The 13938-nt window shown below is 48.3% G+C and overlaps 1 protein-coding gene across 13 annotated transcripts in view; it reads left to right on the forward strand.

Moving 5' to 3' along the window:
* Nucleotides 1–13938, forward strand: part of Slc2a9 (solute carrier family 2 member 9) — a 155785-nt gene that overhangs the window by 41872 nt on the left and 99975 nt on the right. For all 13 annotated transcript variants that reach the window (XM_042285917.2, XM_076545667.1, XM_042285920.2 and 10 more), the window contains 2 exons: nucleotides 1329–1489; nucleotides 11559–11683. In XM_042285917.2, coding sequence (XP_042141851.1) covers nucleotides 1329–1489; nucleotides 11559–11683 — 286 coding nt within the window. The remainder of the gene's footprint in view (nucleotides 1–1328; nucleotides 1490–11558; nucleotides 11684–13938) is intronic.

Below are 13938 nucleotides of genomic sequence, written 5' to 3' on the forward strand. Positions count from 1 at the left end.
CACTCCACATTTGATGCTAGGCCTCCACTAGGACTCTTCCTGGACATCCTGCTGGCCCCTGTGTTGTGGAGATCCTGCAGCTTTGGGTCTGTGGGACAGGTCCCTTCACATGCCCCAGCAGATCATAAGTGGGGTGAATGTTGGGGCAGGCCAAATCATAACCCTGGGTCTGGGCCTGGGCAGCTGTAGGGGTGGTCTGCCAGATGGGTAATGGGGACAAGCTGTCCCATGCTCACAATTATGGGGCTTACTTACCCACACCTCCACTTACAGGGTTGGATCTGTTGTGCTGCCCTGGTGGGGTGCAGGGCCTGCTCTCCTGAGTGTTGCAGCTGGTAGGAGTCAAGGAAGGCTCTTACACTTTTTAATTTTTTTTTTAAATATTTTATGTGTATAGGTGTTTTGTCTACATATATATTTGTGAACCACAGCATGCAGTACCTGCTGAGGCCAGAAGAAGGCCTTGGATTCCTTGGAATTGGAGTTAGAGATGGTTGTGAGCTGCCATGTGGATGGTGGGTAATGAACTTGGGTCCACTGGAAGAGTAACAAGTGTTCTTTAGCTGCTGAGCCATCCCTCTTGTCTTCTAAAGGACATTTTAGAGTTCTTTATGTATTGTGGTTACTTTTCCTTTGTAGCTATATGCATTACAAATATGTTCACTCAGTCTATGGTGTGTCTTCATTTTAAATATTTTTAATTGCATTATTTATTTATTTGTATGTGGGTATATACTATGGTACATGTGTGGAGGTCAGGGACAATTTGAGGGACCCAGTTCTCTCTTTTTACTGTGTGGATCTCAGGGACCAAACTCAGGTCATCAGGCTTGGTGGCAAGCACCTTTATCACTAAGTCACCCTATTGGGCCCTTTTCTTCATTTTTTTCATGGTGTCTTTTAAAGAACAAGAAACTTGACTTTTGATTCAATTCAAGTGAACATTTTTCTTTCATGCTTGCTGTCTTTTCTAAAATGTAGCTGCACTATCGCATGGTGCTACTTCTGTTAGAAGTGTGCATGTTTAGCACACGTCAAAGTTGATGCCACCATGTAATAAAGCCAGAGCTTCCGCCCAGATCTCTTTGACTCCTGGGCTTCACACTCTCCAAACAAGTCCTGCTGTCTCTCTGAGCCTCAGTTTCCCTTCCTGCAAAGGGAGATAAAAGTAAGGACCATTCCCCTTATTTGTTCGAAGACCCCGGCAAGCTGAAGTGTGGAGTTTTGCAAGGTGTCAAGCATGATGAAAGTACCCTGTAATGACCCTCTTTTGTTTGCTTCCAATAGAGGCAGAGCAGAAGGAAATAATTCCTCTTGTTTGTTTCCAGTATATCAAGGCCTTTTACAATGAAACCTGGTACAGAAGACATGGACATCCCATAGACCCGGATACCTTGACCCTGCTCTGGTCTGTGACTGTGTCCATATTCGCAATTGGTGGTCTGGTGGGGACGCTGATGGTGAAGATCATCGGGAAGTTTCTTGGGAGGTCAGTACAGGCATTGTTTCTGTTTGGGGGGTCCCGTCTATAACAACTATAAGGTGTATGCATCATTGTCAGTGTCCCAGCAGGCAACAGGGTTCTACACAGTTTAACTATAGAGGCTTTACTGCCTAAAGGGCAGAGGGAAGACAGAGAGTGTCAGTGTCCAGGAAGATTGGGTGATACAGTGATGAATGAGGCTGAAACTGTGGAGTGCCTGGGCTGTGTAGAACCCAAGTGAGGGGAGTAGGGAAGAAATGCCCTATGCCTCTATCCTCCCACCCTCTAATCTGCTTCGGGAAACCAAGGTGCCTGGTTGATGTCATCCAAGAAGCCGGATAGAGCAGGAAGGGAAATGGTCTCTGGAAAACTGGAGAACACCCAGCACAGAGCCTTAGAGATTGTTCCACAGAAGCACAGGGTGATCATCCTTGTAAGATGACCAGCTATTCAGTGTGTCTTCCACTGTATGACAGATGGACACTTGGGGAATTTCAGGTTGTTCCCATCACCAATAAGGCTGCAGTAAATTAAGTATCAAAAACTCCAAGTTTAGAGCCGGGGAGATGGCCCAGTCAGATAGCACTTACCTCATGAGTATTATCACCTGAGTTCAGATCCTGCAAATCCACATAAAAAGTCAGGCACAGTGGCACATCCTTATAATCCCAGGGATGGCAAGATTCTGAGGCTGAGATGGGACGGCTCCTGGAAGCTTGCAAGCCAGCTAGTGTAGTTGACTTGGTGAAGCTCCAGGCCAAAGAGAGACCCTGTTTCAAATATGATGGAAGGTGCCTGAACAATAACTCTAACTTCCATATGCAATCACACAACAGTGTACCCATGTACAACACACACACACACACACACACACACACACACACACACACACACACACGTTTAAGTTCCCACCCAAACCCTCACCAATCAAACCCACTTTGCTTTGTTTGCCTCATCTCTATTTATGGCATGAATCCTTCTTAGGGCAGTGTGGTTTATCAGACTCCACCCATACATAGCCCAGTGTCTTCTCTGTTTCTCTGTCTCCTTTCTGCTAACAACAGCCTCTTGGTTATGTGTGGGCAAGACAGTTTCTGCAAGTTTCATGTCTGAACTTGAATCATGAGTCTCCCACTACTAGCTGGATGACCTTGGCCAAGTCATCTAATTGATTTAAAGTGCAGGCTGATGACTACTCCCACTGAGGCAGGGTTACAAGTGCTAGGGGAAAGGCATGGAGGGAGAACGCCGTGGAAAGGATCCCAGTGACCAGACACCATGTGTCTATGATTACCTTCAATACACACAGAATGACTGCTCAATAACCCTCTATTTTGAGTTCACACATACGAGAGAGAGTATTCCTCAAGCCCTAGAAAATCTCTCAGACTCTGGGGTTACAGAAACACCACTAAGAAAGGTCCCACCCATTTTTCTCACCCTGCTGGGCTCTCAGGACTAGGAAAGCGTAGCCATTGCCTAAGGCAGTGAAGGATGTCCTTTGGGGTCCTCCAGTGTTCCAGGCATCCTCACATACTCTCTTGTTTCATCTGCTCTGTTTTGGGGGGGTCTATGGATGGGGAATGGGAGGTCAGAGAGGTCAGGGTGCTGTGTAAGCTCAGCCAGCTCACATGTGGCTGAGCTAATGCTGAGAGCAGCACACAATGGCCCGACCCCACCATTTTTCCAAGTTCAAGTGGATCTTGGGTAGGGGCTCCCCTGGCAACAGTACGGTGAAGTCTGTGACTGCTGAGCCATAGGCACACAGGGAAGTCGCACCCAGATGGCACCACTGGCCAGGGACCCCGGGGTGCTGTTGCTAAGCCTCTGGCCCATGCCAGACCTGTCCACAGCCCTCCTGTCTTATTCCAGATTGTCACAGTCACCCAGGTTCTCTGGACTGTGATGTCTACCCACCTTGCTGGGCCCTCCTGCCTCAAAGGCTCTGCACCCAAGCAGTGGAATAGAGGAAGGTGCTGTGGGATTGGGGGCCAAATTTCAAGGCTCAGCCAGCCGGGGCCCTCAGTAACCAACTACGGAACTCAAGATTCTGTCACCTCACCTTCTAGCCCGTGCTTTTCTCACACATAGAATGAGATGATTGACAGTTAGTTTTATGACCTTCAACAGCCTGGCAGCTGTGAAGCAGAAAGAAAGCAAGAGGTAAAATGTGTTTGTAAACATCTTAAACACCTTGAACTTCTAAGCAATTGAGTAATCCTCATCTTAGCCCAGCGGGGCTGTGGGAGTGATGCTGCTGAGACCAGATGAGAGGATGCTGCTCACTAAGCCGCCAGCCACTGCCAGCTCCTTTTCCTCATTCAGGCAATCAAGGCTAAATTGAAGTTCAGCTCAAATAGCTGTTGGGAGGAGAAGGAGCAAAGTCAAAGAGAAGGCTACCATTCCCCCCCTCCCCCAGAGCTGAGGACCAAACCCAGGGCCTTGCGCTTGCTAGGCAAGCACTCTACCACTGAGCTAAATCCCCAACCCCGGCTACCACTTCTTAACTTTCTTCTAGAGATTGGTGCTCTATGTACCATAGGTGGGCTGCTTAGAAATCCACCCCGATTTTCCCTACTTCACAAGTAGTGAACCTGATGCCCTGTGAGGCTCAGTGGCTCATTTACACTGCAAAGACTGGGGCTGGTCTGAAATGCAGATCCAGGCCAAATTGACCAAACCTTGAGTTATGTGAAATTGCTCCTGGGGTTGTCAGAGAGGAAGAAGAAGCCCACATCGTGGTGAGGGGTTGAGGGACAGCAGCAACAGCCTGGTGGGCCTTCAAGGGTGTTCCAGTGTGTGATTAGGAGAGAAGTTCAGTAGACTTGGTTCTCTGCTCAAGTTGGGACTGGATACTGGTAATTCCATCAGTGGCGGCGGGAACTGGCTACTGGTAAACCAGACAGTCTTAGGGAGTCGGTGGGAGCTGTGGCTGGGCCACAGAAATCTCGTATGTTCAGAGAACAGTGGAGATAGGAAAGTTTGAACAGCCAGGAACAGTCTCTGGAGATGGGCCACATCAGCTTAGGCAGGCCCCAGGGACAGGGGTTCCTCCTCCTCAGGAGCCTCCAGCTGAGAGAATTCAGACCATAGAGAATTCTGGTGGAACCACAGCCCTTTGTTTGGAGTCATCGCTCTCCTCTGCCGCCGCCACAGACCCCTCTTTCCCTCACCACACAGGACAGCATGTGTTCACAGACATGGCCACAGGCTCAGCTTCAGCTCTGGGCTTTCTGATGCTGGTGACTCACGAGGTGTCTGTGAATTACGTGAACTCTCTAACCTAACCTGGTTCACGGCGGCATGAAAGAGAAAGTAATGGCAGGTGTGAGAGCTACCACGGAGATTCAAGTAGAGTCAGCCATCATGGTCCCATAGGCACGTGAGCTGTGAGCACCACTGTCGGATCATAAGTGCTCAATGAAGCAGCGTTTTTTTTTTTTTTTGTTTGTTTGTTTTTTTTTTTTTTTTTTTTTTTTTTTTTTTTTTTTTTGTGTGTGTGTGTGTGTGTGTGCTTGCTCTCCTGTGCATGTGTGTATGTTTCAAATTATGCTAAGAAGTGTCCTCATGGATCATGTCATTGAATCTGGTTCTTACCTCTGGAAATAGTTTACCTTGTTTTTACAAACAAGAAAGAAACAAACAAACCCACAGCGGCTTTGAAATCCTGGATCAAGTCTCAGACAGTCTGTGCATGAACATCTAGCTAGGGACTGAAGAGATGGCTCAGCAGTTAAGAGCATTTTGGCTGCTCTTCCAGAGGTTCTGAGTTCATCCCAACAACCAGGTGGTGGCTCACAACCATCTCTAGTGGGATCTGATGCCCTCTTCTGGCATAAAGATGTACATGCAGATAGAGCACTCATATACATAAAATAAATAAATAAATCTTTAAAAGAAATAAAAACCTCTATCCATGCAGCCCACATGTCTGGGCACTGTCGGGATGGGTGGGGCACTATATGGACACATGTGGGCCTGTAGACAAGAAAAGCACAACTCCTGAGGTCCACGGCTGCCACTGGGACAGAGATGTCCACTGAAATTTCATCTACAAGCCCTCATAATCCCTGTAAGTGCTGAGGATGAGTGGCAGGTTCAGGAAGAGGCAGCTGGCCTCCCAAGGTGAAGTTCTGTGAAGTGTCAATAAGCAGACCTACCCCCAGAGAGTAGCTATGAGGGTTGGATGTGATGCAATTTACAGAAATTTACATGGGGTCTCATGTCACTCAGGAAAGTCTTTGAATGCCTGTCACGGAGCACAAATCAAGTTGGCCTAAACCCCAAAGGGAATTTGTTGGCACCCATAACTAATGTTGAACCAGCCATCTCATAGAATATCCTAAGGAAACCCAGTTGATCTGTCTCTTTGCTTCACCCCTCAGCCCTACCTTCCTCCTGTCAATCTCTCCATGGAGGGTCAGCATAGACCAGCATTGTGATCCCTTTCTTAATAATGACCTTACAAGTGCCAGGTGCTGGGCTGGGGAGAAGGCTTAGTTGGTAAAGCACCTGCCATGCTGGCACAAGAAGCCGAGTTCAGATTCCCCGGAACCCACATATAAGGCTTGGAGTGGTGGCTGCCTCCTGTAACCCCAGCCTAGGGGCCTGGGGAGGGATGGGCAGTGGGAAGTGATGGAGGTTGGTGCTATTGAGTTCAGATGAGCTCTTCAACATGCTCAGCCATGCTGAGCCCAGCAGAAGCACGTTTGCTAGGGTAACCTTTAACCACTGAGCTCTCTCAAACACATGAATAGAAATGAAGAACAGAAGAATTCAAGCCAGGGAAGCAGGAAAGGATGGAGAACATGACTGATGTGGAGCAAGGTACCATCTTGGCATTCAGGCCTAATGTGGCTTAAAAGTTGCTAGAAGGCATGGGGAGGCAGCTGGTACACACACACCTTCTCCATTCACTAGGGCACACTGACAAGTGTTTAAAAAGATCAAACCAAAATAGTAAGCCCTGTGTCTTCTACCCTTGAATCCTGATCCTGTAAAGGCTGAACCTGTAGAAGGCAGCTCTCAGGCTTCCCCCGGCCTTCCTTTATCCAGATCAAGTCTCCTCACACTGAAACTTTCTCAAGGACCTGCTGCCCAGACTCCCTACCACCCTATCACTTTTCCTCTCTGCCAGAGAGCTAGTGACCTTCTGGGTCACACAGGGAACACCAGACACTATTGAAGAAGCTTCCAGCAGTGAATCAGGCACTGTGGGTGGAGTCCTGGGGACCTTGGATTCTGCTCTCAAAGCTGATGCCCCTTGTTTGTGTTGCTATGTTCATCCCTGGGAGAAAATGGAAACTTGATGATTTAAAGTCTGTCTCTGAGCCCCAGGGAGTCAGTTTTGAGAATTATTTGCGAATAAGGTTTCTATCCTCTCCGGGAGGCTGTCAGGCTGGGGTTATTTTGGGAAGGAAGATTTAATATGATGAAGTTGCTAGAGGGGGTGCATCCCTGTTTGCAAATGCTTCCTGTCTGACTCAGATGTGACTAACATTTCCTGCAAGGCTCCAAAGACACCACTGGGGACCCTGCGAAGGTTCAGGCTAGAACCTCAGAAGACATCTCGGCCTCTCCCTAGCTCTTCACCCCTGTCTGCCCAACAGCTGATCCCAGCCGGTCTGTCCTGAAAATATGTCGGGATCTCGCTGCTTCCCACAGCCTGCCTTGCTGTTAGCCTGGTCAACATTACCAGCAGCGCTGGCTCACGCTCCCATGATAGCTCTCTCAGGGATCTCCTGGCACCACTCTGCCCCCTCCTGGCCATGAACAGCTCAGAAGACAGAGCAGTCTTGTTAGATGTCAGGCCGAGTGGATCCTTTCTTTGTCATCTGTGGCTACCTCCCTCCCCAGGGGTAGAAACTCACACCTCCCGGTCCCAGCACACTCCTCAGGGACACCTCTGTCACTCCTCTCTACCTGCCCACTTTCTGCTGCTGCCTCCCTGGTCCTCCACTGTCTCCAGCCATACTGACCTCAATGATCTCTGGCTGTTCCTGACTAGCCATCCATCCCTCCTTCACATCTTTGCTCACGTCATCTTCCTGGGCACACGCTCCTGATCCACTCCGTGCAAAATTACATCCCCTTCTTTGCTTCAGCTGTCTTGACAGCACTGGCATGCCACGTTTTATATTGCTTATTGGGAAGATGTAAGAATAAAGATGCCTGGAGCTGGAGAGATGGCTCAGTGGTTAAGAGCACTGACTGCTCTCCCAGAGGTCCTGAGTTCAATTCCCAGCAACCACATGGTGGCTCACAACTATCTGTAATGAGATCTGGTGCCCTCTTCTGGCCTGCAGGGATACATGCAGGCAGAACACTGTATACATAATAAATCTTAAAAAAAAAAAAAAGAAAAAGAAAGAAAGAAAGAAAGGAAGGAAGGAAGGAAGGAAGGAAGGAAGGAAGGAAGGAAGGAAGGAAGGAAGAAAGAAAGAAAAAGAATAAAGATGCCACCGTGTTTGTCCGATAAGCCATAATCTAGACTGGTGCTCAACACTCAGTTCTGTGTTGAATGAATGGCTGTCTGTTGAAAGAATAGATGTCTATGAGTGACTATGGCAGCTACCCTTACAGGCAGATTGTGCCATGGTCCCTGGAGTGCTAGATTTCATTCAGTAGTGTGGCCTTGACTAAGGTACTTGCAGGTCTGTTTCCTCAAGATTATCTAACTGGAAGCTGGACAGAGGGCTCAGTGGTTAAGATCATTCCCTGCTCTTCCAGAGACCCTGAGACCAAGTCCCAGCATCCACATGGTGGCTCACAACTGTATATAACTCCAGTTCCAGAGGATCTGATGCCCTCTTCTGGTCATGTGGTGCATAGGCATAAACCCAAATAAAAGACCACACACACTTATAACAACGATAACTTACACAGTGAATATACAGTGTTTAGGACAGTTCCTGTGGCGTAGTGAATCTCGGGTTTGTTAGGTAGCATCATTTTGATAGCCACACATCATGTAGGATTTGAAAGGGTGGCTTGGCAGCATCTCTGTATGAGCCACTGTGGCTGAAAGGGGGTACCAGAGACCCTTAGCTCACACTCAGCACTCTACATGTCACCTACGATGTCACTGGCTAACTGCACATTCCTGAGCACATATCACTGTCATCACAGGTCAGGTGACTGTGTGTAAGCGCTATTGGTGAACCTGAGGAGGCTTGAGGGCCACTCACAGAAGAGCTACTTACTCTACAGCTTTCTCTCTCACATCCTCTAGCTCAAACATCCACCTTAAAGGTAGTGACGTCATGGAGGGGTGTCTGTGAGTGAGCTGAAGTTTAACTTTTTTTTTTTTTTGAAGTTTAACTTCTAATCAGGCTTTTTATTTCTCTGTCCATAGAATGACAGATCTGAGAACGCTGTGCCTGGCCTCAGCTTTCCTCTCTTTCATCACCTTTGACAAGTTTCTCATAAGACTCCACCAATAGGATTGGACCTGTGAGGTCTTAAGGGTTAAGACAGGGACCGTACATGGAAGTTACAAGGAGAGAAATGTGCTTGCAAGAAATTGTTTTTTCCCCTTTTACAGTCAAGCATCTCCCGTCTCTGGGATGGAAAGTCGAAATGGAGGGGCAGTCTTACTGGAGTCCAAAGGCCAGGGCTGCAAACTGCAGGGCACAGTTGCCGGGACCACAGCTGGGTCCCTAGGGAAGATGCACACTCAGTAATTCGAGCAGAGAGAGTGTGAAGGGGGACCCTGTCACTGTCCTTCTCCACCCTCCCTTGGGAGGCCTCTCGTACCAATCCTACAGCAAGGCTGAGAAAGGAGGAGGGCAGAGAAGAAACAGGCAGACGGCAGGTACTGTCCTGCTCACACACACTAGCCTCTGTTATCTGGGATTTCACTTTTCTACAGCACAGTTACTTGAAATCAGCTGTATTGGGAAACAGTAAGTGGGAAATTCCAGAAGCAAACAGTTGATCAGTTTTAGATTAATTTAGATTAATGCTGTTCTGAATAGAGAAGTGAATCTCACGCTGTCCTACTCTGACCTTCATGGGTTGTCCCTTCATCTAGCGTATCCACCCCATATACACTACACACCCGCTAATCATATTTAGACATCTTGATATATCACTGACATAATTGGTTTTCTATAATAAGGTCCCTTTAAATTAGATTTAAAAAATAAAGTCACATCATTTCTGGCTAATGAACACATTCGTGTGGCTTTGATTTCTAAAGGACCTAAGGGACACAAAGTTCAGGGTTCCCTTTCTACTTGTGACCTCCAGTCCCTCAGTCCTTTCTGGAGATACCCAGTGCTACCCGGTTGGTGTCCTGCCTAACACACACACACACACACACACACACACACACACACACACACACACACACACTCGCGCGCACAGAATACACACATGCTCACACTCATACATGTACAGAGTCACAATTCTTTTCCACACGGATCATCGCATGGTTTACAGCAAATCCTACATGTTGGCCTTTTTATTTCTCTCTTAGAGCTCTTCCCACCTCAGAGCATAGAAAGCTATTTCTTATTTAATGTTGGCACAGTGCCTGCCTGAGCAGACTACAGCTTAGTTTGTTGTTAGTGAACACTTGGGCTGTTCCAACCATCTGCTGCTGTGGGATGCTGGTGTGAGTATCTTGGTACCATTGCCACAGATGCAGAGGCCAGCAACTGTGAGACCGTCCAGGAAGGATGCAGAAAGGGAGGAACTTTGCTCAAACGCTGGGATGTGGCAGAAGTCACAGAGACTGTTGTCCTGGGGCTCAAGAAAACTTACTGCTAAAGGGACTGCTAAATCTCCTTTGAAAACCCTTGGTGTCTCATAATTTACAAAACAATGCAATGCTTTGCTGTTGGGGAGGGGTGAGGGGAGGCTGCTTCCTAAACTAATTTTTTTCTTTATTTTTTCTTTAATTTCCTAGCCTCCTGACTTACAGCAAGTCTCTAACTCATCAGGGTTCTGGTTAACTTTGTATGACATAAGCATGTGACCAGTCACGCCAGGGCTTAGATTAGAACCTGTCACACAGCAAGGCTTGAATCCATGGGAGCTGCTGGGCTGGTTCTGCAGGCAAGGAAAAGAAAACACAGCCTCCTCACTCCTCAAAGACAGAGCCACTGCAGAATCCAGCCCCCCCCCCCCCCCCCAAGTGAGGCATGAATCTCAGCTGTGAGAGCTTAGGGACCCATTCCTGAAACAGACAGCCATCCTGACACACAGCAGTAAAAGTAATTACTGCCAGGGGAATCTGTCTGGCTCTGCTTGATGGTTCCAACCCAGCTTTACATCCAAAACTGTAGTTCATTAGATCTAAGGTGCCTATAGAGTATTAAGAAATATGATTGTTTTTATTGAGGGAGAGAGAAGAAGTGAGGGAAGGAGGGAGGGAGGGAAGGAAGGAAGGGAAACAGAGGGTCAAGTCCGCCAACTAGAACAGTAGGATGCCACACTGGCTGTCCAGCTGTTCTGGACAACACACTTCCGGCCTGTTTTTGTTTGCCTGACTTCCCTTGGCTACTGATTCTAGTTTCCAGCTTTTGTGCCCATCAGAGATGTGGTACCAGTGAGCGGTACCACTCTGAGCCAGCTCTTCAGGGATCCCCTCCTGAGCCTCTAAGGCACTAGCCCCCCTTTTCAGAGAGTGACATAAATCACTCTTCTAACACGGTTATTCAACTCCCATGTTAACACCTTTCCACTCAAACACTGAGTGGTTTCTGTTTTACTGCTTAGCCCAGCTTCTTCTTTGTGACTTATACCTCATCTTGATAAATGCTAAATAAAACTCAGGACTGAGGAAATAAAACCCTTCCGCAAGGAATCCATAGCTTTTAAGTTGGCAGTGCCCTCTGTTCCCATTGTGAACTGGGAGATAGGGAGTGGATGGCAGACTCAAGGTCACTCAGGGTCACACAGAAGAGTGGGGGTGACCCATGACTCTAATTCCTAAGCCCATGCTCGTTCCACTGTCTGAATCTCATTCTACTGACCTTCTGAAGGAACTGGCCTCTCTGTTTTGGGGGATGGACAAGACACTGATATGCCTCATAGTGCCTTGTCCTCATCAAGCCATTTTTCCTTCCAGGAAGTACACGTTGCTGGTCAATAATGGATTTGCAGTTTCTGCAGCATTGCTGATGGCCTGCTCACTGCGGGCAGGAACCTTTGAACTGCTCATCGTGGGACGGTTCATCATGGGTGTGGATGGAGGTGAGACTTGACTCCAACTGGGGAGGAGAGCTGTAACACTCCCAGGGCTTGTCTGGAGTCGAGAGAGGTGCTTGGAGCTGAGATAGACTCGGAAGAGACTGAGATACTAGAACCCCACAGAAAGTGGGGCAGTCGGAGAGGGGGGTGGGCTAAATGCCTCTCTATACAGTGCCATAGCACCCAACCTGAGAAAACCAGGCAAAGCAGAGCTGAGTCACTGCCAAAGCCCCGGGTGGTTTACATTGTGTCTGCTGCCTACTTTATAAAATCCACACTCTGGGTGGTAAGCTGTGAGCTCGTCCAAGGATCCTGAGCTTCTGGCTGCTCATCCCTCTGTTCATTCACCAAGCATTAGGATGCTGACTATGCCCCATGTTCTATGTGCTGGGGAGAATGCTGCCATTGGGGGCAGAAGGCATCTAATGATGCACAAGTCCTTGGAAGGAAGCAAACAAGGAGGGGTGGAAGACTAGCAAGGAGTTTTTGGTTTTTTGGAAAGCCAGTTAGAAGGATTGGGAAATGTGAGCAGAGACCAGAATGAACCGAGATTGAGAACCGAGTAAAAATCTGAAGAGTCAGAATTTCAATAGAAAGGACAGTGTTGTGGTCCTGAGGTGGAAGGTGATTGGCATTTCTGAGGATGAGTAAGGGTTCAGGGAGGCTGGAGCTTGGTGAGGAAAGGAGTGTGGGAGCTGAGGATGGAATCAGGACCAGATGATGCAGCCCACAGTTAGGACTGAGTGCTTGTGCTGAGTGTGAGCAGGAGCCAGAAAGGGCCAAGAGGGGAGGGGCACAGATTGTTGTATGACTCAATGCTACCCCTTGGGCGCTTGGGTCTGAAGGTGGGTCCAGGAGTAGGGTCAGGAGAACCAGGGACAGCCTGTGTGACTTGAGCAAGACTGTGTGGCGGGACAGGAAGGGGAGAATGGCCAGATTCTGCCAAGGGAGTGAGATTTACAGCTTCAAATTGTCAAAGCAGACTGCTTTTGCCCTAAACTTGCAGATCCGTAAGTTCTAAGCCTCAGTGTTACCAGTCAGCTTGAAGTGTTTTACACTCTCAATGTTTTAAAATTACTTTTATCAATTTTGCCACTGTGTATATGTTGAAGCCAGAAGATGGCTTACAAGATTAGATTCTCACTCTCCACCATGTAGCTTCCGGGAATCGAACTCAGGTCATCAGGCTTGGTGGCAATCAACTCTACCTGATGAGCCATCCCACCTGCCTGTGTTGTGTACTCTTAACACTGTCAGCTCATTTTGGGTTCTCTTGCTCAATTTGAGATAGAATCCATGAATAGAGGGGTCTCACCCAACAGAGTATCTGAGGTTTCTTCTCATGTAATTCCACGGGTCCCAGAGTCCAGCAGGAGGAAGGAGACTTAACATGCAAATACTGTACAGTACATTAGCCACAGTCACTTTGGCCAAGGGAAGGCCCGTGGTAGGAGCAGACATATCCAGCTGGGGATGTGTCTGCCGTGGGGACAGGTACGGCAGCCTTCCTCACTGTCCGAGTCTTCTGCTGTCACATAGAGGGACCAGATAGCAAGGCTGCCCTGGTTGGATGAGGCCAGAATCATCCTTTCTGTAAAGTACTCCATCTAGCAGGATCCAAGTCTGCCTGCATCCACCCCAGGCATGGAGGGGGATATTCTCGTCCTGAGTGCTGCTGCTGTGTGTTTAATTCTAACCTGGTAAGGGGCAGATCCAGGATTGGAACCAAGGCAGAAGAAGGCTGCTTGACAGCCTCCCCGATGAGGCCTCTGCCAGGATCTCTGTGGAGGTTTTTATATTTAGTCAGCCGCTTTCCCCCTGGCTTTCTTCGCCTGCCTCACAGACTCATGCTGTACTTGTTGCTTTGCGGATTTCCACGCTCACAGATGAATGTGACTCTTTCTCAGCCACAGACTCGAAATAAATGCCTTCTAGGCCCCTTTTCTGTGAGCTATTCAGAAAGAAGCAAAAGACAAGGAAGAATAAGGGAACTTTTAAAACACACCCTGACTTCTGGAACACAGCCTCCTGAAGCTGTGCCAAGCCCCAGAGACTTCATGCCGTTTATTCTCACTAAACCCTCAGAGCAGAGAGAGCAGAGTGAGGGCATTTAAGGTAAGGAAGTTGTATGGGAAGACAGGAAAACTACCAGGCATGGGCTAGGTCAGCTGTGTGCTCAAAATAAAGACTTTAAATCCAGGGCTTGGGGGTGGGGGTGGTGGAGTGCTTGCCCAGCATTCATGAAGCCCGGCCCAGCA

The sequence above is a fragment of the Peromyscus maniculatus genome, chromosome 10 (genome assembly GCF_049852395.1).
Source record: "Peromyscus maniculatus bairdii isolate BWxNUB_F1_BW_parent chromosome 10, HU_Pman_BW_mat_3.1, whole genome shotgun sequence".
NCBI classification, from domain to species: Eukaryota; Metazoa; Chordata; class Mammalia; order Rodentia; family Cricetidae; genus Peromyscus; species Peromyscus maniculatus.